Below are 27,156 nucleotides of genomic sequence, written 5' to 3' on the forward strand. Positions count from 1 at the left end.
AATGGATGTTAGCTTGCTTGGGGCTAATCTTCCACACACACACACACACACAAAACAACAGGTAACTAACCACCTGAGGCTTTTTCTTGCCAGAGCTGTATACTTTTTTAAAAATCACATTTCCCAGGCCAGCCCTGTGGCTTAGCGGTTAAGTGCATGCGCTCCGCTACTGGCGGCCTGGGTTCAGATCCTGGGCACGCACCGATGCATCGCTTCTCTGGCCATGCTGATGCCGCATCCCACATACAGCAACTAGAAGGATGTGCAACTATGACATACAACTATCTACTGGGGCTTTGGGGAAAAAAAAGGAGGAGGATTGGTAATAGATGTTAGCTCAGAGCTGGTCTTCCTCAGCAAAAAGAGGAGGATTAGCATGGATGTTAGCTCAGGGCTATTCTTCCTCACCAAAAAAAAAAAAAAAATCACATTTCCCATTGCTGGAACATATCATTTGGTTGACCAGATTAAATCGAACTTACCTGAAGATTGCAAGCCTTCTATTTCTCTTGGATGTGGCTCTTCTGAGAACTTGCAAGCGCCAGATTATCTGGCTCTGGAACCTTGTCCTTATTAGGTATTTGGAAAACAGGGCTGCTTTTGATTCTGTGCCACCCCAAATGTATGAGCCCAACTAAAGGTACCATAACAACCAGAACTTTGTAGTCTCTCCAGAAGTTCTGAAAGCTCATAGTTCTTCAGCATCAGTGCACCTAAGAAAAGGTCAACAGTTAAAAGAGAAAGAACAAAAACAAAAAATCCTCCCTCAGATCACATCTATAAACCACCACAGGTAGAATATTACACTCTCATAAAAGCTTACTGTTAAACATTTTTAATTACAATATATTGCAATGTTAATTAACAAAAAGAGATATGTTGTAGGTTCAAAGGGTTAGCTTTGAAGTCAGGCTTGGGAAACTTACAAAGCAATACAAACTTTTATTAGTCAACAATTATAAAGAAGCAACATTAGCTGCAGGGAAAGCTATATGGATCGTTGGAAACACTCATACATGGATATCATTTTCTTCATATAACTAATTATACTTTCTCTGAACCACAATGAAGTTAGATTTTTTAAAAAATTACATTTAGTCATAATTTTAAAAGAAGAATTAAATGGTAATCCTTAAATATGCAATAAGAATTTAGATTCTGCACTCTGACAGGATGTAAGTGATAGCATTCCAACTGAGACTGAGACAGTCATGCGTGGATTTCAATTGTAGCAAAAGAATTTGGCTTGGACTCTATGAATTAGGATGAATTAATGCCATTTCCACATGTATGTGCTGAATCACTGCATTTTAGAGTGTTTACCCTTATCACTAATAACTCCACCCTAGGGGGGTTACCGTCAACCTGGTTGACGTGAAGAAACTGGGGCTAGTAACTTGCCTGGAGTTACAAAGCTAGTCAATATTGAAAATAGATTTTTTTCCTCTGTCTGTCTTTGATTTGGAAAGTGTGGAGTGGGGCCTAAGAAGTCTGCTTCTGATGATGTGTTGGGTTTGAGAACTTGAGTTTGGACAATCTCTAAAGACTCATTTTTTTTTATTTAAGGGACACTCATTAGTCTTTAGTGATTAGCTTATAGACTTGTGATGATATGAATGGACCTACTTTCCAAGTTCCTTTCTGAGCACAGGACAACAAAGACTGCTCCATAATCTACAGGACATCCTAAGAATTAGGTTCAGTTGCATCTATATGAGTTTTAGTATCATGAAATCTCTTACATTACAGTAATTTTATATGAATGCCATGTAGATCACAGTATGTAATGTGATGTACTGTGAACCTCTTTGAGAAGAGTCTCAGATTAGCATCCAGTTAGCTCCCTATACTTAACGAATCTTTGGACAAAGAAGGCACTCAATTTTATTCAGATTGTATTTAACAGTCTATTATCCTTATCTATTAGGATAACTTAAGGATCCATGCATCTTTTTCTAGGTTTAGGTTAAGCCTGAGAATCTGTATCTATTTCGGCTGAAAATTCATTATTTGCCAAATATCACCGAGGCCCAGAAACAGCACTTCCTGGTTAGTAAATGATGTGGACTGATTTAATGTTTAATTGCTTTAATGTTTACTCAACACCTACATGCTCCCATTTATTCAGATTCTCCATATCTCACATATTGATGTGGCTAATGGGGGTGAGAAAGCAGGTAACTATTTCCTGATGATTATTCTGTTGTCCTTTGAGAGGCTTGGAAAATGATTAGGATCAGGATGGTAGGGCTTTTTTCTTTACAAAGTACTTTTCGAGTCTTCACATTTAATCCACATAAAACCACACCATATATCTAACAGTCCGTCTCCACCAAGCAAGCTTTCTAGCGCACTACATGTATTCTATTGCTTGAATAAACAACTTCCCAGGCCAGACACCTTAGACTTTACTAAATAAGGCTCATTGCTAGTTTTAAGAAAAAGACAACAAAGGTTTGAAATTTGATATCTGCAGTAGCAGTTAGTGAGGTAATGTGTTCCTTATTTTGTTCATATCTTCTTGTGGAGCTTTTAAATACAATCAAATATATTTTGGGGATACAATTTTGATTTAACTCTTTTTTTCTTCTCAATTCTTCTGTCGGATTTTTTTCAAAGGGAAAATTAGCATCACTGCCCTTTTCTAATAAATATAATACAGGCTTACTTTTTCAAGTTAGAAAATTATAGAAATAAGGAAAAGAAATAAGGAAAAGAAAGCTAAAAACGCCTGTAATCTTTTTGGCTTTAACAAAAATGTGATCATAATCTACAGGCTGTTTTGTAATCTTTTCTCCCTCCCAGAATATAAATCTTCATTATCATTTTTAATAGTTGTACAGCGTGTGATTGCACGGAGATATCCTAATTTGACAGATTGCTGATTGATGGAAACTTGAGATTTTTTTCAATGCTTTACTGCTAAATATGCTACGGCAATAAGTATTCTTGTAAATACTCCAGTGTCTATGCTCAGAGCCTCTCTATGCTGCTTCCCAGGATAATATAACGATTTACCAGATTTCTTTACAATTAACTCATTTTTCAAATGAACTTACAAGAAGGTTTTTAAAACCTTGATTTTTACAAAGGTTCATGGTGCCAGGCAGCAGAGAGACTGGGAGATTCAATTTAGGAACAGAAAATTAAGCTAAATACAGTGTATCTTGAGCTGGTCCTTCCCTCAAAACACTTGGCAAATCATTCCAAGTGGTATGGAACTATTTTTATGGACACCAGAGATTCCTGCATCTGAAACAAAACAAGAATGTGCTCAAAATGATCAGATTTGATGAGCAGTAATAGGCTGGTCGCTAAAATAAGTTAGTGCTTGTTGTTCATTCATTGAGCTTTTCAAGTTTGCTGAAGCAAAGCAGCAACAGAAATGCCAGGGGGACGATTTTTCCTCCTTACCCTCCTTTAGTGCACCTGCCACTGCCCTTTTCTTATCTTTCCTGAATCTTCTTTAAACACACTCCTAAACAAACAAACAAGAACAGAAGGTATGGGACTTTTTAGAAAGATGGGGGAAACCATGAGAAATGAAATGAGATTAGCAAATTTTAGGTTACACAAAATAGAAAGTAGATATTTATGGTTTTATTCATTGAAACGCATTTTGTTAAGTTTAGAAAATGTTTAGAGGCAATCTTAACACAGACCACGCTTTCTTATATTCTTCTTTCAAAAATATATACCTTGCATTATTCAAAAGGTTTCATATTTTTTATCTTGTTTTATTTTCATAGCAATTTTATGAGACTGCTTTATAAATGAGGAAATAGTAAATGATTGATTCCAAGATTACTGTCAGTTAATTGTGGCACTCAACTTAGATTTTGAATCCTAAAAGTCTTCGCTGGTATTCTATTGAGCAATTTTCAAAAGTCAAGAATTAGCATCCAAGTTTTGGCAATAGAGTCAATCAGAATTTCCAGCGCATGATGATGGGGATGAGTACATTCTGAGTGCGTGATACACACATGTGAGGGTCAATGAGGTCAACTAACCTGGCGCACTTCACCTGACATGTTCTTCTGATTCTCATGTCAGGTATGTAAGAGGTTAATAGTGGTCTTGTGCCACTTTGTCCAAAATGACAAGAGGGCAGAAGAGTCTATATCCTCCAAACCCACATCTGTGACCTTCCAATGGTTGAGATTAGCTGGGTTAACTTTAGTTCAGTTTTCTTTAGCTTAGTTCTTTGTGTAGAATGAATAGTGAGAAGCTTCCTATATCTCTACCTCATTAAAACATCATCATCTTTTTGTGTATGTATAAACAGAAAGGCCAAGAAAGGAAAATACTGAGAAGTATGCTTCAGACCACAAATACTCCTTAAATTTAAGGCATTGCTCTGTCTAGGACAGCAACTTCTCCTCCCCTCCATTTGTATTACAGAGATTACCATCTCTTCAATTTCTACCACTAAAGCCTGACAGGCTCACTGCAACTTGTTATATTCCAAGCTGAATGAAGGTTTCTTGGTGACAGAACTGGACAGTAAGGTGAAGGACAAATTTTCCCAGAAAATCCTAAACAGCCTGGCTCTAGTTATCAGATTACTCTTTCCATGTAGCATCATGTCCATTAAAACCACCAAGTTTTGCTATTGGCCACTACTAAATTAGGCCTACAACAACCTGGATGCAGGAAATAGTCTGCAAAATGTTCTTATTTTGCCTCCTGGGCTTGCGGGGCGCCATCTGCTGGTCTTTTGCACACAGTGTAAGGTAGATTCTTTTTTATGTCGTCACTGCATGTTCTGCTTAAAGTATTTGAAAAAATAGTAGTTTTTAAAAACTTCCACCAAATGCAAGTTAATCATGAAGAGAACATTAGGCAGAATGTTAAACAATTAACTAACCTAGCTTTTGTGATTCTGACATTAGATGAATTTTATTGGAATTGTATGCCTTTTCTTTTACAGTAACAATGTTGGCCTTAGGTATTGGTGAATTTTTCATTCTTGAATTCCAATCATTGACACTAAAAATAGTTCTTTTTATCCTCAAATTTTAATATAGCAGTTTTAATATTGGCATTTTTTGTGTACATATTAGAAAGGACTGCATATTATCTTCAGGCCTATTTAACTGATTGGCATGCTAAAAAGAACAATAGTTTTCCTTCTTTTTTTCTAACTGCATTACCTAAAACAATACAGTTTTGCTGAACTTTTCCAGTCTTGTAAAAACACACACGCCGAAAACATTACTGTCAACTTTTGATGAACTGAATGGATCCTCCCTGAGTCCTCAAGTTTCCATATAGCAGAATCCTACCACCACTCCCACCGCACCATTCAAGGTCAGCTTGACCTACACTCAGCTGGGCTGCTGCCAGCACAGCCTGGTCAGGAGTAGGTCGGGAGTCCTCAGGGTACAGTGAAGGTCAACACAGTTACACGTAAGTATTTTATGGTCTCTACTGTCCCCTCTCACTACTGTGAATTCAATTATTTATAAGTAAAAATAAGTAATATACAGAAAGTATCACAAGTTGTATATGGGAGCTTTACTAAATGTCGGCAGTCCCAAACTTGAACAGTGAGTGAATGATTATTGACTAATGAGGAAGAGAAAATCAGCTTACTGGCAGGCTGTGGGTTCTCAGAAAGGCTGTAGTATTGTTACTGAGTTTATAAAGTTTATAGACTTATCTGAGAATCCTTTCATTTCCTTTTTTTCTTTGAGGAAAACTGGCCCTGAGCTAACATCTGTTGCCAATCATCCTCCTTTTTTCTCCCCAAAGCCCCAGTAGACAGTTGTACATCATAGCTGAACATCCTTCTAGTTGCTCTGTGTGGCACACTGCCTCAGCATGGCTTGATGAGCGGTTCGTAGGTGTGCACCCAGGATCCCAACCAGTGAACCCCAGGCCACCGAAGTGGAACGTGTGAATTTAACTGCTCCGCCACTGGCCCGGCCCTCTATCTCCTTTTTTCCCCATCTCCTGTTTTTACACCTGGCTGCCATTTGATGCTGGGGTTGGTGGGGGGAAGGAAAGTGGGTATCATGCAGATAGCCAGATTGTTCCAGATTAAATGTGCAGCTGATTGGGCCCCTCAGTGCTACAGCAGTGACTTTATGTGCCCTGGCCCCCATAGGGCCAATTTCTATCTTCATCATTTTTGAGATTTCTATTTACTTTCCACTTTAGGGCAGATAACCTACTGGCCAGAGGAAATTATGGCTACTGGGTATTAGCACCCTCAACTTCCTGTCCCCACATGTAAAAACCCATCCATCTCAGCTTTCATCTAACCTCCTTCCTGGCTGTCTCAGGAAGAACAGGTACTCCTGTTCCCCAAGTTCCGGTCAGTCCCACTTCCTACTGTGTCCTCAGGGTTCTAGCTCCACTATCCCCTCTTCTGTCTCCCGCCTCTCACTTGCAATGGGTCTTCCTCCTCTGCATAACCTGACCATTTTTCTCCATTGAAAAGAACCAAAAACAAATTCCCTAAAGCAACTGCCCTTTACCAGCTTCCCTTCAAGCTACTACACAATCTGATTCCTTTCAAATAATGCATCTTTATCTAAAGTCATGTCCTACTTCCATCTCCAAACCCAAGTAATCTGCTTTCATTCCACTCTCCATGGAAACTGCTCTGACTATACCGATCACCAATCTCTCCCTTTACTTGATCTCTCTGAAGCATTTTGATGTGTTCTTGAAACTCTTTAAGTACTTGAGACTCTAGTCTCTTCCTTTTCAGTCTCCTTTAATGGCCCCTTGGTTTCCATCCACCTATTCACCCTGTCCTGGGTCATCTTCTCCCTGTTTCTTGTTTCCTGGGCGGTCTCATTCACCTCGTAAGCTTCTACTATTAGGACATCCACTAATGACTCCTGCATCTTCGTCTCCCGCTTAGACTCACATATCCAACCGCTACTGTTCACCTTTATCTAAGTGTCCCCACAAACAGTCTAAACGCATCTCATATAAAAATGAATCCTCTTTCCTTCCCAAACTGCTGTCCACCTACATTACCGGTTTCGATTTAAAAAAGCATTATCTACCAAGCCATTCAATTCAGAAATGTGGATATAGTGGACTCTGCCTTTTTCCTTATACTCCTCCTCAAGTCCGTCACCCAATCCTGCCATTTGACATGACATTTCTTTTATATAACCTCTCCCCACAGCCTCAGTCCCAACCGTTGTTACTTCACATGATCTCCTTGCTTCTAGCCCAGTAGTTCTCAAAGTGTGGTGCCCTCACCAGTAGCATAAGCATCACCTGGGAATTTATTAGAAATGCAAATTCTTAGGCTGCCCCTGACCTACTGAATCAAATGCTAGGGTGGGGGTCCGGTAATCTGTGTTTTAACGAATTCTCCAGGTAATTCTGAAGCTAAAGTTTGAGAACCACTGTTCCAGTTTACTCTCCACTAATCCATTCTCCACACTCTTAACACAGCCATCTTCCAAAAAAACAAACAAAAAAACACACCAAATCTGGTCGTGCTTCTGGATTGCTTAGAAGCTTTTAGTGATGTTTTTGACTAAAAGGTGAAATCTAAATTGCTTAGTACAGCATAAAAAGCCCACTAGATCCACCAGGATCTAGTTCCTGCCTACCAGTTTTCAGAAGGTAAAGCACAGCAAATCATTTTAGTAAGACTGCATTGTTGTGTAGCGATTAAGGGGATAAACTGTGGAATCCTACTGCCTGGGCTTTCAATCTCCACCTTTTGTTGTTAGTACCATGGACTCTTAGCAACCCTGTGTACAGCAGAACGGAAACCTGCCCGGTCTTTTTGCACCATTCTCTCATCTTCCGGCACCGTATCAGACAATGCGCCATTGCTATTCATAGGGCTTTCATGGCCAATTTTTTCGGAAGTGGGTGGCCAGGTCCTTCGTCCTTGTCTGTCTAGTCTGGAAGGTCCACTGAAACCTGTCCACCACGGGTGACCCTGCTGGTATTTGAAATATCTGTGGCATATATCACAGCAACACCCACATGCCACAGTATGACAACTGACAGATGGGCAGTGTGGTTCCCTGATAGGGAAACAAATCCAGGCTGCAGCAGTGAAAGTGCCAAATCTTAACCACTAGACCACCAGGGCTGGCCAACCTCCACCTTACCACTTCACAATTGGCTGTGTGACCTTGGATGACTCACTTAACCTCACTATGTCTCAATTCCATCATCCATAAAATGAAAGTAATGACTTCCATATCACAAAGTCGTTGTGTGGTTAGCGCAACACCTGGCACTTAGTTTGGACTTATTATTGTTAGCTATTATTATTATTTTGATTATTTCAAAAAGAAAAAACATTACTGAAGTCAACCTGGAGTGTAGTAAGAACAAGGGAGGACTGGAACGACTGCCTAGACTAAGGGAAGTGGTCCCCATCAAGGAGGCCCCTTCTCTGGGCAGGTTCAGTTAGTCTAGATGTGAATAAAAAGACCCACATCCTCAGGAAAGGGGTTCTGAGGTATCGGGGCTATTTTGATTAGAGGGGGGTGGATCTGCAATCAGATTCAGGATGTTATAGGAAAGATAACAGTCAAGCTTCTAAAGTGAGAGCCAGGAAAGCTAATCGTGAGGAAACAGGAAAACTCAAGGACGGAGCAAAACAGTAAAGAGAGAATGAATAATTTCGTATTTGCTTCTCTGATAAGTTAATGAAGTTGCCAAGTGATTAAATATGAGTCCTACTGTGATGAAACTTAGTCTGCATTTTCAGAAATGTTGGTTACTTAAGACCAAAGGCCTTAAGTAATGAAGGGAATCAAATTCTAATGTCCACCACAAATTAGTTATCATCTTGGGCAAATTACTTCTTCTTTCCTGCCTCAATTTCATAATCTGCAATATGGGGTTACACTATGAAAATTGCTACATATATATTTACGTATTTATTGCTTAGTACAGTGTCTGGTATGTGGGAAGTGCTCAACACACGGCAGCTATTATTACTGAAGTACATTACCTTTAAAACAAATCACACATAGAAACAGGCTCCTCTTGAGATTCCTGTTTGACCAAAGCAATTGTATATTATTATCTAATATTTCAACTAATATTTGGTTGTAACTCATAAACCTGGGGAATATTGTAAAGACAGATCCAAATACAGTTATATTTAGTGTTTACATCACTTAGGACTTATCAATTTTTACTTGAAATACGTGAGATTAATTTTACTCAAATGTTTACTCAGTGTCTATTAGGTGCTAGCAAGACATTAGGCTGGGGGTGGGTGTGACTACCAAGATGGATAAGTCATGGTTCCTGTCCTCAAAGAGAACACAGGCTGGAGAAGAGAAAGGCACAATCCTAATAAAAGATGATTAAATGCTCTATAGTAGCAAAAAAAATACTGTAGAGATTAAAAGTCTTTACCAATTTGACTAATTTTTCAAAATTGTACTTTTCATTTTCTCCTCTACCTCTGAATTAGTCTCAATCCATTTTTACTTACTTCATCTTTAGTTACAGCAGGGAATCAATATCTATAAAAACTGGTAACTGCACCCACTGTAACAGAAAGCAGCAGTCATTTGTTCCTTTCTCTGGTATATTCTCAGTGCACAGCAGGAGGCAGAGAGTCTTGCTCCTTTTGTCCTTCGTAGGGTGGCTTATTCTCGTCTCTTAGTTCAGACGTCACCTACTCAGAGAGCCCTTCTCTGAGCACTCAATCTAGTTTTTCCCTCTACCACCCCCATTATTCTCTAGCGTATCTCACTATTACCTTCAAAGCCCTACCTTTGTGGTGAATGCTGTGATGTGCACCTTAATCCCACTTAAGAATGAGACTTATTTCCCCAGCTCCTGGGAGTGCTGAGACAGCTCTCATCTGTCAGTCCTTTTCCAGGATTGACTGGCTGAAGAGAGTTTAAGTTATGCCCTCTTTCCAGGGCAATGGGCATCCAATGACTGATCAACGCAGGGATATAAGGGCCTGGCCCTTCCCTCCAACTTGGGACAACTCTGAAGGGCCAACCCAGCACCAGAGTTCCTGGGACTGGTGGAAGCCTTCCTTGGGACTGCACTGCAGCTCACCTTTTTATATCCACCCAATCCTGCTTCCTTTCTTCCTTGGTAAGAGCCAAAAAGTTCTCCCTAATAAATGTCCTGCCTACAAACCTCCTCCTGAGTCTGCTTCCCAGGGAAGCCAACTTAGGACAATCTGGAAACATCTTCTTCATTTATTAGTGTGCTTGTTTATTGTTTCTTCTCCCATCACTAGAATATAAGCTCCATGTGGTTAAGGACCATGCTTGTCTTGGTCATTGTTGTATCTGCTAACTCAGCACAGGAGGAGATTTGTGGGTAGGACATATATATACTATATATATATACAGATATATTAACATAATATATATATGTTAATAGATAAACTGGCGATGTTGATGAATGAAATGAATAAAACTGCCAGTATTGAAAGCCTCTGAAACAGCAAGAGGATATGGGCATGGTCCCATGCGGGAGGAAGATGAACACGACCTCGGGAGGTCTCCTCCATCTCAACATGACTTCCATCCCCATAACGTCATAAGCCCAGTGAGTCCCACTCTTGCTTTCACACAGGTGGCACCACCACGCTGTACAGCAGTTCTGACGTCCAGTTCCACGTCAGCGTGTGGTCCTCACCTCCCAGGTCCAGCATACAGTGCCCTCTCCCAGCGAAGGAGTGATCGACGAGTCACAGCTTCCGGCTAGCAGGTGGCAGCGCAGGTGCCATCGGGGCCGTCCCTGGAACACCCCCACCTACCCCACGGTGTGGCCGTGCAGATGGGACAGTGAGGATGCTCTACACCTGGAACTCTACCCACAACACTGGATCACCTCCTCGCCATCCACATCCACTTCAGCAAGCACTTCCTGCCTCTGGCTACTTCAAAGGTAGATCTTTAGCTTTCCAAAGAGCAGGCCTCCTCCTTGTCCCCGCCCCCAAATATCCTTCAGTGAGGACACCAGTGACCTTTCTGAGTGGGGAGGAGGCACCTACAAGCGCCCCTCCCGTCTCTTGGGCTGGGAAGAAAGCCGCTTTTCCGCCTGAGATTCCAGCGCTCTCACCTGCCCACCTGCCGCTGCGCCTCCCTAGGCCGCGCCGCCAGCAGGCCCCTCAGGCCGAGCCTCCCGCAGCCGCCGCCGCCGCCAGTCCCGGCAACCCGCGCCCGAGCCTGGAGACGGAGCATGCGCAGCTCTGCGATTGGCGCGGCCCCGCTCGGATTCCGCTCCTCCGGGTTTTAGGGAAGTTCTCAGCCAAGAAAGTAGTGGCAGTGGCCGGAAAGAACAGGGGGCGGGGCTTATTCAGCGTTAATTTCATTCAATTGTTGAAACTGAAAAATTTAAATAACCTATCAAATGGCCTTGTTAGGGCACAGTACCTTCCTTAGGGCGCGCGCTTAAGAGGCACTCAGTGAAAGAATGAAAAAGCGATCAACGGTTCTCGGCGGCTCTCAGGCCTCCCTGATTTGACTAAACACAAAGCGCCTTATTCTGTCGTCCAGCGCCAATTCCCCGCCTTCTTTTACGACTGCCTCGAAAACAAGGAGAAAAGGAGTCGACGACCACCATTTCTCCGGATCGGGTTGGAAAGCGGACCTGCGCAGTGCGAGCGAGTTGCATTCAAGCAGCTTTGGGTTTCAGGTTTCCTTTGGGGCTTATGGGGAGGTTGGAAGTTTTCTATGTCCGTGCCCTTCACCAATTAGATAGCGTCCTCGCTATCTCCTCATCCTGCCTTTTAGTTCGAAGGCAAAACTTTTATTCTCCTGTACCATTCAAGAGAATTATGGAGGAAACTATGGCTATTTTAAATTTTACCTGGCATTGTGAAAACCACCTTTGTTTTCCAACCTGTCTCCTATAATCTTCCCATCCTTGTGCTAGTAATTTTCTGGTGTGAAGGAGCACTCCATACCGCAGAAATGCTGCGTTTTATTTTTTCTTTCTCTCGATCACCTCCGCTGTCTAGTTTTGTGGGTAACCGTGATTCGTCACCTGCCAATCATATTCACTGCGCTCGCAGCCTCTAAATAGGCATCCTTTGCCGCCATTTTTGTTTTGGGCCCTTCTTGAAAGCCGCGAGATCCTGAGCGGAGGCCATTTTTCTTTTGGGCAGATTCGTCTCGGTTTCCAGGCTCCTCGCGGTATTTGGCCGCCATCTTAAGTCCTGGTTGGGGCTTCAAGCCGACAGAGAGGCTGCCCAGATCATCTTGTGTTTGGGCGGCTGCCGCGTTTCCCAGTGCGCGGGAGACCCTGGGAAGGAGGAAGAGAGCCCAAGCGCGAATCTGGAAAGCTTCTGAAGGTTGTGTTGAGAGCCTGCTGTCTCTGTAGTCTTGAGTTTCCACAGCCAGGTGCTACTCCATCAGTGACCCTGGACAGTAGCAAAACCAATAAAAGCCCGAACCCAAACCCCGCTACCATCGTAGGTAAGAACATGGAGCTCCTGACAACCTAAGATGTTCCTTCCCTTGAACTGAACGGTTTTGCCCTCTCTTCTCCCCGTGTGGTTTTTTTCTTCTTTGATTTTTGAGCCTTTTCTGAATCCTTCTCCCTGTACTTCCACCTCTCTTCATTGTTTTTAAAGAGCTAAAAAGTAGTTAATTAAGAGTGCGGAAAGCCTGGGCTTTAAAGTGGAAGTATTGGTCTGGAAAATTCTTTTTTTTAGGACAAAATGGAGTACAATGGATGGTTCACCTATTTGTATCAAACTGTGGCCACGCGCCCCGTATGTACAAATATAGTACCTTTCCCAGACGTTTTTGGGATGTGACATAAGTATGTTGGTTGTGGTGTATATATTTCCCATTCATTTATTTCTTTCACTGCATTTATTGAGTACCTAATGTGTGCAAGGCCATAAACAAAAAACCTCTGTGGTGTCTGTCTCCTTGATAGCTGTGAGGTTGGGGCAAGTAACAGTTTTCTATGGTTCTTAGCACTGCTAGAATATACAAACAGGTATTCTCTTGCTCCTTCTGTCCCCCTTTTATTCCCTGGACTAGGAATCAATGTACTGACTTTCATTTCTTGGATCTAGACATAACCATATTTGTAGGCCAATTGGCTGATTTTACAGCCAATATTGAGTTCTTAGGGCGTTGCTGCTCAAAGTGTGGTCCATCAACCAGCAGCATCAGCATCACCTGGGAGCTTGTTAGAACTGCAGAATCTCAGGCCCCATCCCAAGACCCACTGAATCAGAATCTTCTCCAAGAAGCGCACCCTAAAGTTCAAGGAGCACGAATTCAGGGCATGGACTAAAGATAAAGATGGTCTCTTTTCAACATGTGCTTCTTTAACAGATTCACAATATGTTTTCAGTTTCTTCCATGTTTTAAGTGCAGTGGACATATTACACGTTTTTCTGTGCTTTTAGTGCAATGACTTGATGTCAAGATGCCAGTTTAGCATTCTAAAAAGTTGAAGAGAATTTGTCAATCCAGTATATTGTTATCTTTTACAACAACATCTCGTATCCTGTGTGCATATTTTTACTTTTAATTTATTCAAAATCCTGCTTGTGTTCAACAGTTCAATATTGACCTGGAGAACCTTGGGCCATGGTTTACGAAAGCTTTTTGTGGCACTTTGTTTTCTTCTGTGTCTTCCTTTAATAAGAAACCTAATCTTATTTATCTCTGGAGTTCTCAACCCTAGCTGCTCATGAAAATCACTTGGGGAGCTTTTAAAAAAAGACTCCAGGGGCCGCCCTGGTGGTGTAGGGATTAAGTTCGGGCATTCTGCTTTCGCTGCTGAGGTTCGCTGGTTCGGATCCTAGGCGTGGACCAACGCATTGCTTGTCAGGCCATGCTGTGGTGGTGTCCCATGTAGAGTGGAGGAAGATGGCACGAATGTTGGCCCAGGGCCAGTCTTCCTCAGCAAAAGGGGAAGATTGGCAACAGATGTTAGCTCAGGGCAGATATTCCTCACAAAAAAATAAAAATAAAAAAAGACTCCAGACCAGTATCAGCAGAGGTTGAAACCCTGTGGATGGAATTAAGGAACCGGTCAGGTATTGGAGAAACAGCAAACAACTTTTACATTTTCCACGTTTCTGGATGTTAGATTTTTTTCACTCTACGGTTTTACTTAAAATAATTAGGAATTTGCAGGCAACGAAGAGAATTGGACTGGGAACGTGGTGAACCAGGTTCTCAGTAATGGATCAACTTGCCATTTTTTTATGTTCTAAGCAAGTTGTCCAGCCTTTCTGTCTCCTTTCTGCATCTATTAATTGGGAAAAGAAGAGTGAGGGTCCTGTTATTTTTTATTTAGCCTCATGTGAATGTTGCAAAATGTAGTGAATACTTATATTCATTGAATGTGAGGGGAGACAGACCGCATATACGATGGCGGTCCCATAAGATTAGTACCATATAGCGTAAGTGTGTAGTAGGCTAGACCATCTAGGTTTGTGTAAGTACGCTCTGTGATGTTCGCACGATGAAATCGGCTGAGAATGCATTTCTCAGAACGTATCCCTGTTGTCAAGTGATGCATGACTGTACTGTATCTTATCTTGTGTATGCCAGTAGAGCATAGTGGGTGAGGACATGAACTCTAGAGCCCGACTCCCTGGGTTCAAATCCTAGCACCTCCACTCACCAGCTCTGTGACTTTGAGCAGATTACTTAACTCTTCTGTGCCTCAGTTTCCTCATCTGTAAGATAGGGTTGATGTGAAGGTTTGATAAGTTAATATAAGAAAAGTGCTTAAAACAATGCCTGGCACATGGTTACAGCCATGTAAATATTAATTAACTATTGGTGTTTGTTATTATATTTAAATCGTTGGGTTATTAAGGTTTGTCCACGCATGCGAATCACTAAGGTAAAAGGTATTACATTTCCATGACTTTTCAGGACACATACCTGTTTGGGAAAGAGGGTATTCAGAATACAATATACTGGGCCAGAAAGATGTGTTTTTTAAAAAAAATAGTCTTTTTAAACAGCTTTGTAGAAGTACAATTGTCATATAGTAAAGTGCACATATTTAAAGTATACAATTTGATGTATTTTACATGTGTAAACCAGTGAAACGACCACCACAATCAAGATAATGAACATGTCCGTCACTGCCAAAAGTTTACTCCTGCCCTTTTGTAATTCCTCCCGCCACTCTCTTCCAGGCAATGACTGATCTGTTTTCTGTCACTCTAGATAAGTTTGCATTTCCTAGGATTTATTGAAATGGAATCTTACAGTACATCCTTTTTTTGAGAGCAGGAGGGTAGTGTCTGGCTTCTTTCATTCATTGTAATTGGCAGCCATCTTTGTTGTTGCAAGTATCAAGAGTTCATTCCTTTTTAATTGCTGAGTAGTATTCCATTTGCATAGATATACTGTAATTTGTTTACATGTTCACCAGTTGAAGGGTATTTGGATTGTTTTTATTTGCACAGTGCTCATTTTCACATTGCTTTGTTCTTCTCCAGCTTTGGAAAAGAAAAATCTATTTGGTGGCCAAGCCTTCTGTATACAGTGAACCTATGAGGTGACAGTGGGAAAATGTGTTTGTATTGGGACTTTATCTTTGCCATTGTGTAGTTTATGAATTAATGTTTTCTGAGTGAAACATCTTATAGCTTTTTAAAAATGCACAATGCACGCATTGACTTTTCGGTGGATTGGATCTCTTTTTTTCATTGAGATGTAATTGACATAATATTATATTAGTTTCAGGTGTAAAGCATACTGATTTGATATATGCATGTATTGCAAGAGGATCAACACATGATTCTAGTTAATATTCATCACCACATGTAGTTACAAACTTATTTTTGTTGTGATAAGAACTTTTAAGATTTACTCAACAACTTTCAAATATATAATACAGTATTGTTAACTATAGTTACCATGCTGTACAGTACATCCCCAGGACTTATTTGTTTTATAACTGGAAGTTTGTACCTTTTGACCCCTTCACCCATTTTGTCCCCCCCCTGCCCTTTTGCCTCTGGCAAAACCAATGTGCTCTCTGTATCTATTAGCTTTTTTTTTGGTTTGGTTTGGTTTGGTTTTAGATTCCACATGTAAGAGATCATACAATACTTGTCTTTCTCTGCCTGATTTATTTCACTTAGCATAATGCCCTCAGGGTCCATCCATGTTGTCGCAAATGGCAGGATTTCCTTCTTTTTTGTGGCTGAATAGTATTCAATTGTGTGTGTGTGTGTGTGTGTGTGTGTGTGTATACACCAGATTTTTTTTATCCATTCAGCCATTGTTGGACACTTAGCTTGTTTCCGTGTCGTGGCTGTGGTGAATAATGCTGCACTGATCATGAGGATGCAGATATCTTTTAGAGTTTGTGTTTTTGTTTTCTTCAGATAAATACCCAGAAGTGGAATTGCTGGATCATATGTTAGTTCTATTTTTAATTTTTTAATTAAATTTAGGTTTAATTTAATTTAATTTGAGGAACCTTCATACTGTTGTCCATGGTGACTGCACCGATTTACATACCCACCAACTGTGCACAAGGGTTCCCTTTTCTCCACATCCTCGCCAGCATTTGTTACCTTGTTGTTTTGATAATAGCCATTCTGACAGGTGTAAGGTGATATCTCATTGTGGTTTTGATTTGCATTTCCCTGATGATTAGTGATGTTGAGCACCTTTTCGTGTACCTGTTGGCCATCTGTGTTGGATCTCTCAACGTGTACATGCCTAATCATTTTAAGGTGTATTAAATCTTTGAAGTCTACCTTATGTATGTATATATATATTACTTTTTAGAGATTGAGAACAATAATTCATGCACATTAAGAAACCTCATTGGGCAGAAAAATAGAGATCTATGAAGCCAAGTCTAAAATGTCATAAAACTCCTTTTCCATAAATGGGAAATACCACTCATATTTTGTGTTGATGTAAGTGCATTTCAAGTCTTTTTGTTTCTATTATAGAAAAGCAGTGCCTCATGGTTATTATGGTATTGACATTTTGTGCTTGAGTAAATCAGAGCTGGTAACTAAAATTGGATTTGACTTATGTTAATTATAGGATAATATATAGAATATTGCTGTTAAAATATCTTAGACATTTAAAAGTTCATGTATGTCACAATTTTGATTTATTCTCTAGTCAGAAAAGATTGGATTTTTTGTTTTGCAATTTAAAAAATTATTTTAAAGTTACATATGGTAAAATTCACTGTTTTTGGTGTACATTTTCATGGGTTTTGACCAATGCGTTGCGATGTGTAACCCCCATCTCAATCAGGATGCAGAAAAGTTCCATCACTCCCTGCCTCGATTCCCTCCTGCTACCCCCTGTAGGAACTCCCCCACCCCTCCACCCTTAACAACCAATGATCTGTTCTCCATCTCTAAAGTTTTTACGTTGAAAGGATTAGATTTTAAGACAATTACGTTAATGATTAATTTATCAGAAGTTTTTTTCTATGGTGAAGGTGATTGGGAAGCATTTGTTATTTGAGTGAGGCTTGAGGTACCAAGTAGATTATGTGCTGTCTGCTTGTGCCCTCCATGTTTATGGTTAAAAGACTGAGCACCCACTGTGTCTCAGGCACTGGGCCAAGTGTTACCTACCTGACCTCATGTAATCCTCACAGGACCCTCAAGACAGATGATATTATCCCATTTCATAGATAAGAAAATACGAGACTTAGAGGAGTTGTACAGCCTGTCTGAGGTCACATGAAGAGCCGGGATTTGAACGTGTGTCTGTTTTACCAGAACCTGAGCACACGACTGCTTCACGGGTCAGTGCCTTTGTCTGTTTCTGACTGAGTATTAAATAAACATGAGTAGTTGTCTGTTAGTGAAGCATCACATGCCAGGCTGGGCGGGGATTTTCTGTGGGCACAGCAGGAAGGAGAGCCCCAGATCATGGGCCAGCTGCCTGGGTTAAGGGTGTAGCGTGACTAAAAGGTAGGACTGTTCTGTGGAGTTAATCTTGGTAGAGGATTTCAGTATTTGACCTACATTTAAAGACAAAAAAGGTCCTAATTTTTTTGTCACTTGCGTTGTCCTTCTTCCATTGTTGGAGCTTCCCTGTTTGTTTTTTTTTTCTTTTCTTACAAGCCAGACTTTGGCACTCAAAATTACCGTCTGAATAATAGGAAAAGCTGATTCTTGTTTCTACTGAAGTTGCCTTCTCAAACTTTATCTAACTTTGTCACCAGCCAGACCTTTGCTCATTTGTCATTTTTCCTTGGTATTTTGTTAAAGTTTGTGATTCCTTTCTTGATACTGTTTTTTGTTTTTTTTGTTTGGTGATAAAATTAGATTGTGGGGTAGGAGAAGTAGGGAATGAAATGATTTCTCATTCTTGAATTATAGTTGTTCAGTCAGAAATACTAGGGCCTTTGTTGTTTTCAGTTTCTGCTCTCATAGCTAATGAAAGTTTTTTAAAATGATAGAAGGAAGTATAATAGGAAGTTTTTTAATATGATAGAAGGAAGTATTAATAATTTTCTTGATAAAATTTGAAATCTGGAGATTAGAAGCCTAAAGTTAATCTGTGGTCTATTTAATCTGGAGTAGTTGCTTTGGCTTGTGACACAGGCCAGCAGCACTAAAAGGATGACAAATGTGAATTTCAGAGTGCCTCAGATTTTCCCACAGAATAATCTAGAAGGTCAGTGACTTTCTTTATTAGAGTTTATCTCTGCTTTGTATTTAAATGACAGGACAATCATGTGATATTGTTTAATCTCTTCCATTCCTTCCCCAAATTAATTTTCTTAAGGATTTTAGGATCTCTCCCTCTCCACTAAAGACACACATGCACACATAGTTTTGGTGGGGTCATACCCTGTCCATGTCTCCTCTTTGTGAAAGAATGCCTGTTTTTAGGCCAGAGAAAGTGGGCTCAAGAATGCAGAATAGAGGACGAGATGTTATTTGTAAGACTTACAATATACTTTAACTTCTCAGTGTGCTGATGTAAATTATATGCTTTCAGATATTTGGAAAATTGATCCTTTTGGAGATTGTCCTGAATTTCTTAAAAACAGGCAATAGAATAAAAATTCCGCTGAATTGAGAACTTGAACTGGCAGCTCTGATAGCAAGGCTTTGAACATTTATGCTTTAAACTCCAGGCCCCGAGCTTGCTGCTTCTTCCTGAAAGCAACCTTAAGGGCCTAGGAAAGTAATTTTTTAAGATGCATATTTGCTTTTTGTGTGTGTGTGCACATTTACTTCTTAATAATCAGTAAAACAAGTCTAGAAAAACCTCAGGATGTTCTGAGATTTAAAATTTAATCAATATAGAGGCTAATAATATCTTTTCCACTCAAATGAATGTTTGAATTTGAATTAGAATTTAAAGACAAAAAAAATTAGGTACTGAAAAGCTTACATTTATGGCCTAAACTTCAACCAAACTTCTGATCTGTTGCCCATTATTTTCAATACGAAACACTGGTTTTCTGTTTACGTTTATGTGCATTACAACTCTCTCAACTTTGGCTGCATGATACATGTAACTTAACTGTTATTTATGTATTGAAATAGGTCTAGAGTGCTTTGACCTCCTTTTAAGAAGGCTTAATGTGGAATTTGGGATTTAGGGACAGTAAAGATGCATTAGATAAATAGGTATAAATCTAAAGAAATAATAAGTTAACACAGTCTGTAGCCACTGATTTAGTAACAGCAACAGACTCAAGTTAGCAAACTTTTGATGCATACCTGTGCCATGTACCAGGTATCAAAGAGGATAAGAATGGACCCTGTCCTCAGGATGCTTATACAGTAGTCAGGCAGAGGAGAGAGACTGAGGACCAGAGTTACCTGTAATTCGGTGAGCTAAGTGTGAGTGTAGAGGTGGTGTAAGGGGCAGGGATGGCCCAGAGAAGGGAGCGGTTCACCCTGGAGATTCCTAGAGGGTCCAAGTAACAGGTGGCATCTGAGTTGGGTTCAGAGGATAACTTGCTTTGGAGGAGAGAGGACATCCTGTAGTGCTGCATGCGTGAGTGAAGGCGGAGGGAGCTGGAGCTGCGTGTTCGAGGACACATGCTGGAGTTGGCTGTGTGGAGTCATGGACGCTGTGAAGTTGCCTGAGCCATGAGGAGGTGTGGGCAGTGCTGACAGAGGGCCTGTGATGCTGTGGGAGACCCCAGTGAAGGGTTTTGATAGGGGACTCCTGCTCAGGTACCTCTACTGATGGTTTTTGAGATGAAGTGCAAGGATGGAGACAGGAGGTGCTTTTAAGAGGCTATGCTTGGAGGGGACCTTCAGGATAACCAACTCTTTGGGGTTTGGGATCTCTTGGCATCACCAACTAATAATTTTTCCTTCTTGTGGGTGGCAGATGGGACTGTCTGTGACTGTCATCTGTTCTGTCCCAGATGACAGGCTGTGTGCCTGCAGTAAGAGAGCAGAGTGTGTCCGCTCCCGAGATTCCCTGGTAAATGGTCTTTCTGTATTTAGATTTCATGCTTCTCATGTTTTATAGAAGGATAGTGAGAGACATGCTCCCCCTCTCCCCAGAGGAGGAAAGAGAGTGGTGATTGGATGTGGCAAGTGGTTGTCAAGACATAAATAATAGAAGGGATCAGGAAACTCTCCTGCCTCCTCCTCCACCACTTTGTCACCAGACCTGTGGAGACTTGGCTGGGAGACAGGGGCTCCTTGCTCGGGGCACCTCCTTTGCCCATTTTCCCATTGAATTGTTTGATTTTGGATGCTCATCCTCCGTTGGTTATATGTCTTGCAAATATATTCTCCCAGTTTGTGACTCTACCCCCACCCTTATAGTGTATTTTGATGAACTGAAGTTTTAATTTTTTTAACGTTTTTATTTTGAAATAATTATAGAATCACAGGAAGCTGGCAAAAATGTACAAGGAATCCCTTGTACCCATCACTTAGTTTCTTCCAGTGGTAACATCTTGCATAAGTATGGTGCAGATATTAAAATCAAAAAATTGACATTGGTACAATCCACAGAGCTTATTAGATTTAACCGGTTTTACATGTCTTCATTTAGTTCTGTGCAGTTTTATCACCTGTTTTTATTTGTGTAGAACTCCATTGGCAGAGGCTCCCACCTGCTACCTCTTTATAGTCACATACTCTCCCCCATCCCTAACCCCTGGCAACCACGAATCTGTTCTTCACTTCTATAATTGTGTTATTTCAAGGAAGTTATATAAATGAATCATACATTATATAACCTTTTCAGATTGTCTTTTTTTCACTGAGTATAATTCCCTTGAGATCTATCCAAGTTGTTGCCTGTATCAGTAGTTCACCTTGTTATTGCTGAGTAGTATCCCATGGTATAGATATACTACAGTCTGTTTAACCATTCACCCATTGAAGGACATCTGGGTTGTTTCCAGTTTGGGGCTATTGTGAATAAAGTTGCTATGAACATGTGTGTACAATTTTTATGTGAGCCTAGGTCTTCATTTCTCTGGGATAAATTCCCAGGAGTGCAGTTTTTGGGTCATATGATAAGTGCATGTTTAGTTTCATAAGAAACTGCCAATCTCTTTTCCAGAGTGACCACTTTTACTGTCCCACCAGCATTGTATGAGAGATCCGTTTTCTCTGCATCCACACTAACATGTGATGTTATCGCTATTTTTTATTTGCCATTCTGGTAAGTATGTGGTGATATTTCATTGGGAATTTCTTTTGCATTTCCCTAATGGCTATTGATGTCGAATATCTTTTCATATGCTTATTTACCATCTGTATGTCCTCTTTGGTGAGATACCTGTTCATGTCTTCTGCCCATTTTCTGACTGGATTGTTTGTATTTGTACTATTGAGTTTTGAGAGTTCTTTATATGTTCTAGTTTGTAAGTCCTTTGTTGGATGTGTGGATTGAAAATATTTTCTTCCAGTCTGTAGAGAAGTTTTAATTTTAATATGGCTAAACCCACCATTCTTTTTCTTCATAGTTCGTACTTTTTGTGTCTAGTTAAAAAACTCCTTCCTTACTCTGATTTCATGAAAATATTTTCTAAAAGATTCTGATTTTCCACATTTGAGTTTTTAGCCCATCCGTAATTGATTTTTATGTGAAATAGTGGTCCAATTTCATTTTTTCCAAATGGATAAGCTGTTGTTTGACCACAGTTTATTGAATGAATAGTCTCTTCATTTCTCCCTGACCTGCAGTGCTGCTTCTATCATCCATTTCCATAAATGCATGGGTTTGTTTCTGGTCTGTGTAGTCTGTCCCTTCAGCCTGTTTGTTACCCCTTTACCAGTACGTTATTCTATTTACTGTAGCGTTGTAGTAGTTTTGCTAGGTCTGGTAAGATAAACCCCCTCCTTTGTTTTTTCTTCTTTTTTCTTCTCTCCTCCCTTAGGATCTTAGTCCTTTTTGCTCTTCCTCAGATTCCCTGTTCAAGTTTGTGGTTAGAATTGTATTAATTTCAAAGATCAATTTGAGGAGGTCTTGCACATATCTTATTAAATTTACTCCTAGATATTTTATATTTGTGGGATACTGGTTTAAATGATATTTTAATTAATCTACGTTTTCTACCTGTTTCAAAGAAATTGCGTTTACAGTTCATCATTAAGCATGTTTGCTACGTTTTTTTGGATGCTTTTTTCAGATTAAGAAATTTCGTTCTATTCTCAGATTTTTAATGTTTCTCTTTATTTTTTCTATCTCTATTAAAATGATCTTGTGCTTTATTTCTACTTCAGTTTTTAAGTATGGTAATTTTTCTAGTTTTAAACCAACTTTGCACTCCTCAGCTAAACCTCACTTGGTTCTAGTGTATATTTTATATGTTGCTAGGTTCAGATTGCTTCTTTTTGTTTAGGATTCTTGCCTCAATATTCATGTGTAGAATTGGCTGTGATTTTACTTTCTTATACTGATGCCCTTGTCTGGTTTTGCTATCGGGGCTCCATAAAGTGAGTTGTGGGGAGGTTTCCCTCTTATTTTCTTCTCTGGAAGAGTTTGTATACTGGTTTTATTTATTCCCTGAATTGCTGTTGGATTTTGGATCACAGAAGTTAGAAATGGAAGAAACCTTAAAGGTCAGCCTTTCTAACAGCTTCATTCTATTGAGGCAGAAAGAATTAAATGCTGAGGCTCAACGATTTCATCATTATGGAAACCTTAATTCTGAAGTGAAGGTAAGGGCCATTTTATTACCTAAGCCAGAGGGCTCAAAGCCTTCCCACTGAAGTCCATGCAAATCCTTGTAAGAGAGGCTTGGAAAATGTCCCATTAACCTGGTAAATTTGGTCTCTTAGGTTTCCGGGCTCATCTGATTAAGTGGGAGAACCGAGAGGGGACAGGGAGCCTTGGGAGACAGGCACTCTGACAGCTCGTGGAAAGCCTAGGAGAGCAGGCAGAAACCTCGCTGGCTCCACTGTCAAACAGCTCTGTAGGGACCAGCACCTCAGAGGTCTGGTAATATATATATTGCCCAGTGTGATGATGGTGATAATTTTCATCTGGAATATCAAAGAAATATTCAATATATGGTATTTTTTCTGAAAGTTGGTAAAGATTCAATATATTTTTTGGAAAATTTCCCTAAAAGCAAAAAGTAAAATGGTTATATGCATAAATGACTCAGCTTCTGTTATCTGGAATATTCCTTCATCCAACAGACATTTCTTGAGCACCCTCTAGTGTTAAGGAGTGCTCTGAGGGCTGTTCACCTTTGCGAACCTGCTCCTTCCCAGATGGGTAAGTGTGCTTTTACCATATTTGGGAATTAGCAGATTGGTTCAGTTCATTTCAGGTTTCAGTTCACCATTTAGTTCATTTCTAGCACCTGTGCCTAATGCTGTAATGAAGCAAAGGAAATATGCTGTATTTATCTAAAATGACTAGCAAATATGCGGGCTCAAGGTCTATGCAGCTGGCCATCCAGATACATTATGGGCTTTATCTTGGTAGACTTTAGTTTTTGTTTATGAAGAAGTATACCATGTCACATAGCATAATGGTAAATTAAATTGATTCAAACTATATTTTCCTTAGCTATAGAGTTCCTTCTTGTCTTCCTTTGTGTCTCTGTCTCTTCCTCTCTCTCTTTCTTTGATTAGCAGGAGAGAACCACTACTCACATAGCTTTATTTGAAGTTATACTCTGTGTTGGGAACTTGTGCCATGGCAGGGGGTGGAGGGAGGGAGGGAGAGAGGGAGGGAAGATTCACCTACTTTGACAGCCCAGTTAGCGGTTGACCTTGGCAGTTCTGCAGGTGACAGATGCTGCTAGTTTCCCCTCAGTGAGCTGACAAGACTCTTCTCTTGCCCTTGGCCCTCAGCTGTGAGACCCTGGCCTGGTCCCTCAAGTTCTCCTTGGAGGAATAGATGGCAGGGCTGGGTCTTTAAGGTCTCTTTTAGCCCTAAAACTGTGACTTGTTGAGTCTCCAGACATTGGAAACAAATGAAAAAGTTATATACATTGAGAGACAGAATACCACATGAAATTAAAAAATGGATTAAAAATATGTAAAATGTATTATACAGTTCCTTTTTCCCATGCAGTCTATTTCACATTAGCAGACCATATGATTTTATATAAAAATACATGCTTTTCAGTCCTAGATTCCTACAGATCATATTTTTGAGACTGGGCTTTGATGATACTTTTTGAAGAATCCAGTCCTTAAAAAGTAAATGCAGCTGCTCTTGCTTTACTGATAAAAGTAAAAGGAAATTAAAAAATGAGTACTTTAAGAAAGAATCTACTGTGAGTTGAAATTTATTGTGAGTTGAAGATATAACCTCACTGTAATATGGCTCATAATCTATCTAATGGCAGATAGGATCTGAAAGCTGTGCCATAGCTTTCCGTGTGGTCCCCTGTCCTTCAGGAAAGGAGGACTTATGGGAAAACCAGTGTATAATTAAAAATGATTAGATCACACACACTTCAGCTTTGAGTGGGTAGTTGCTGGCAAAACTCTCTCCCTCCTTTCCCTATCAGCTGAACCACTTGAGTACCCTTGCAGGACCCCCAGTGAGGGACTCCCTAAATTCTTGGCAGAAGTTATTCAAGCTCGGTTTAATATATTTAAGGGTTTCGATTTTATGTTTATCAGGCTCAAATAATATAATTTCAAAGAACAATCTGAAGTTTTCAGGACAACCTTTATAAATGTTGTTTTCAAACACATGTTCCTGATTTTCTAGGAACTTATTTTTTCCATTTGTACCTATGTCTAAATGGGCTTGCTAAGATGAAAATCATGAAAAATTTTTCTAAATCATGTGCATTACGTTATTCCGAGAATAGAAATGAATGAAAATGATTTAGGGTTTGGGTAAAGATGTTTTATCCATTAAAAAAATGAGAATCAAAAGGGGGCTCGCCCAGTGGCATGGTAGTTAAGTTTGTGTGCTCCACTTTGGTGGCCTGGGGTTCGAGTCCGGATCCTGGATGGGGACCTATGCACTGCTCATCAGGCCATGCTGTGGCAGCATCCCATATATAAAGTAGAGGAAGATTGGCACAGATGTTAGTTTAGAGACAATCTTCCTTGAGCAAAAAAGGATTGGCAACAGATGTTATCTCAGGGCCAATCTTACTCACCAAAAAAAAAAAAAAATTAGAATCAAAGGTTATCATATTTTTTAAAAAATCATTAAATTCATCAGATTTTAAAGAATCTCCATTGGCTATGTAATAGTAATTGTTAGCACTCATTGAGGGCCTACTGTTTATAAAATATTATATTGGGGGTTTTCATATGTCATTTTCTTAGTTCTTTCAATAATTTTAAATTAGGTATTACTATCCCTAATCCTTATAAATTAGGAATCTGGGACACAGAAATAAGTGCTTTTCTTATAATAAAACCAAATACTCTCAAACTGTGCTATCCATATGGTAGCCACTAACCACAAGTGTCAAGCACTTGACATGTGGCCAGTCCAAATTGAGATGTGCTGGAAATATGAAATACATACTGGATTTCAAAGACTTAGTTAAAACGCCAACAATGTATATGTTTTTATATTGATTACATGCTGAAATGATAATGTGTTGGATTTATTGGGTTAAATAAAAAATATTATTAAAATTAATTTCACTCGTTTCTGTTTACCTTTTTATTAAATGCAGCTACTAGAAAGTTTAAAATCACATCTATGGCTTGCATGCTATTTTCTGTTGTACACTGCTGCTCTGAAATTATCTGTGCGCGTGATTGAAACAGGCAGGTAGTTGCATGTGCAAGGCTTGTGAGTTATGGCATCCTTTCCGCCCCATCCCTTCCTCCATAACAGCTCTCTTCAACTCAGTCTGCAGGTTGGAGCAGAGTTTAGCACTTAAGAATTGGATTTGTATCACTAAATTACTTGCTGTATTTCTGCTTTATTATTGTTACTGTTGTGGTGGTGGTAGTGGTTATTTTTTATTGGTTTTAGGCTTTGCTTCTGAAACATTCCATTAATATTAAAGGGAGCTTTTGCTTGATTTAACCCTGTACCCCTACTACATAATGTGCACATACACACACATTCCTCATCCTCGTAATATGGTTGTAAACATAATATTGTTTAGGTCAAGATTTAATGTTTGTTATCATGACTATAAATGCTAGTCGTAACTGAGCTGTGTGTGAAATACTCTTTACTTTTGATTTTCTGCACAATTTTTGTTGATCTTGGAATTAATAATTGCCTTGATATTATTCAGTTGCTTAGCTTTCCATGCACCTGTCCTAATTCAATCTCATATCCTTCACCAGTTGTCTAAAATTCATCTGCATGCATCCAGACACTTCTGAAGATGCATCTCCAGGAGCCTTGCCACCTGCTGTAGCCTGCACTGATGGTCCTCTCCTGGTTTAGCCTACGGTCTCATGCAGGATCTACTTTCACCAGATCCTGGGATTTCCTCTGCCTTGCGCCTATCTCGATCTTCCTGTTTCCTGTATCTTCCTCTTTCTTGGTTAATTTCCTCATTTTGGTGGAACACATCTTTAGTAGCTTCCTGAGAAAGGAGGCATAAGACTTAAAATTTTTTAAGACCTTACATGTCTAAAAATGTTTTTTTCCCCTTCATGTTTAAATGCAATTAGAGGTTGGAAACAATTTTCTTCAGAATTTTGAAGATATTTCTCCATTGCTTTTTAGTCTCCAGAGTTGCTTTGGGCAATTTGCAGCCAAATATTCTCTTACCCACCCCACCTTGGACCCCCCCCAACATTTTTTTAAGATTTTTTTTGTCACTAATACTTGGTATTTTGCTGTGATATATACCTTAATATGA

General features: G+C 39.9%; 2 protein-coding genes across 7 annotated transcripts in view; one reads left to right on the forward strand and one right to left on the reverse strand.

Moving 5' to 3' along the window:
* Positions 1–482: 482 nt before the first annotated feature.
* LOC147914284 (uncharacterized) lies at positions 483–11,193 on the reverse strand. Of its 3 annotated transcripts, XM_087445609.1 has the most exons (3): positions 11,041–11,160; positions 3,415–3,478; positions 483–713 (listed from the first exon to the last, which is right to left on the reverse strand). In XM_087445609.1, exon 3 carries the CDS (start codon positions 690–692, stop codon positions 501–503), a length of 192 nt encoding a protein of 63 aa, XP_087301735.1. In that variant the 5' UTR covers positions 693–713; positions 3,415–3,478; positions 11,041–11,160; the 3' UTR covers positions 483–500. The 3 variants fall into 3 exon arrangements, with proteins under 3 accessions (XP_087301735.1, XP_087301734.1, XP_087301736.1); XM_087445608.1 differs by lacking the exon at positions 3,415–3,478 and having other exon boundaries at positions 11,041–11,193; XM_087445610.1 differs by lacking the exons at positions 3,415–3,478; positions 11,041–11,160 and adding an exon at positions 10,615–10,991.
* Positions 11,194–11,410: 217 nt separating this feature from the next.
* SLX4IP (SLX4 interacting protein) overlaps positions 11,411–27,156 on the forward strand; it is a 187,441-nt gene continuing 171,695 nt past the window's right edge. The window contains exons 1-2 of one of the 4 annotated variants that reach the window (XM_087445605.1): positions 11,411–12,398; positions 21,453–21,554. The gene's annotated coding sequence lies outside the window, so the exon portion shown is untranslated. The remainder of the gene's footprint in view (positions 12,399–21,452; positions 21,555–27,156) is intronic. The other 3 variants (XM_087445604.1, XM_087445603.1, XM_004433867.3) reach the window with 3 other exon arrangements.

Source organism: Ceratotherium simum, chromosome 21 (assembly GCF_057802395.1).
Source record: "Ceratotherium simum simum isolate JZ-2026a chromosome 21, ASM5780239v1, whole genome shotgun sequence".
Classification (NCBI taxonomy): domain Eukaryota; kingdom Metazoa; phylum Chordata; class Mammalia; order Perissodactyla; family Rhinocerotidae; genus Ceratotherium; species Ceratotherium simum.

What these genes read in the sequence shown, in the direction of transcription:
- LOC147914284 (XM_087445608.1), bottom strand. Translation starts at nt 692, where the DNA reads ATGAGCTTTCAGAACTTCTGGAGAGACTACAAAGTTCTGGTTGTTATG.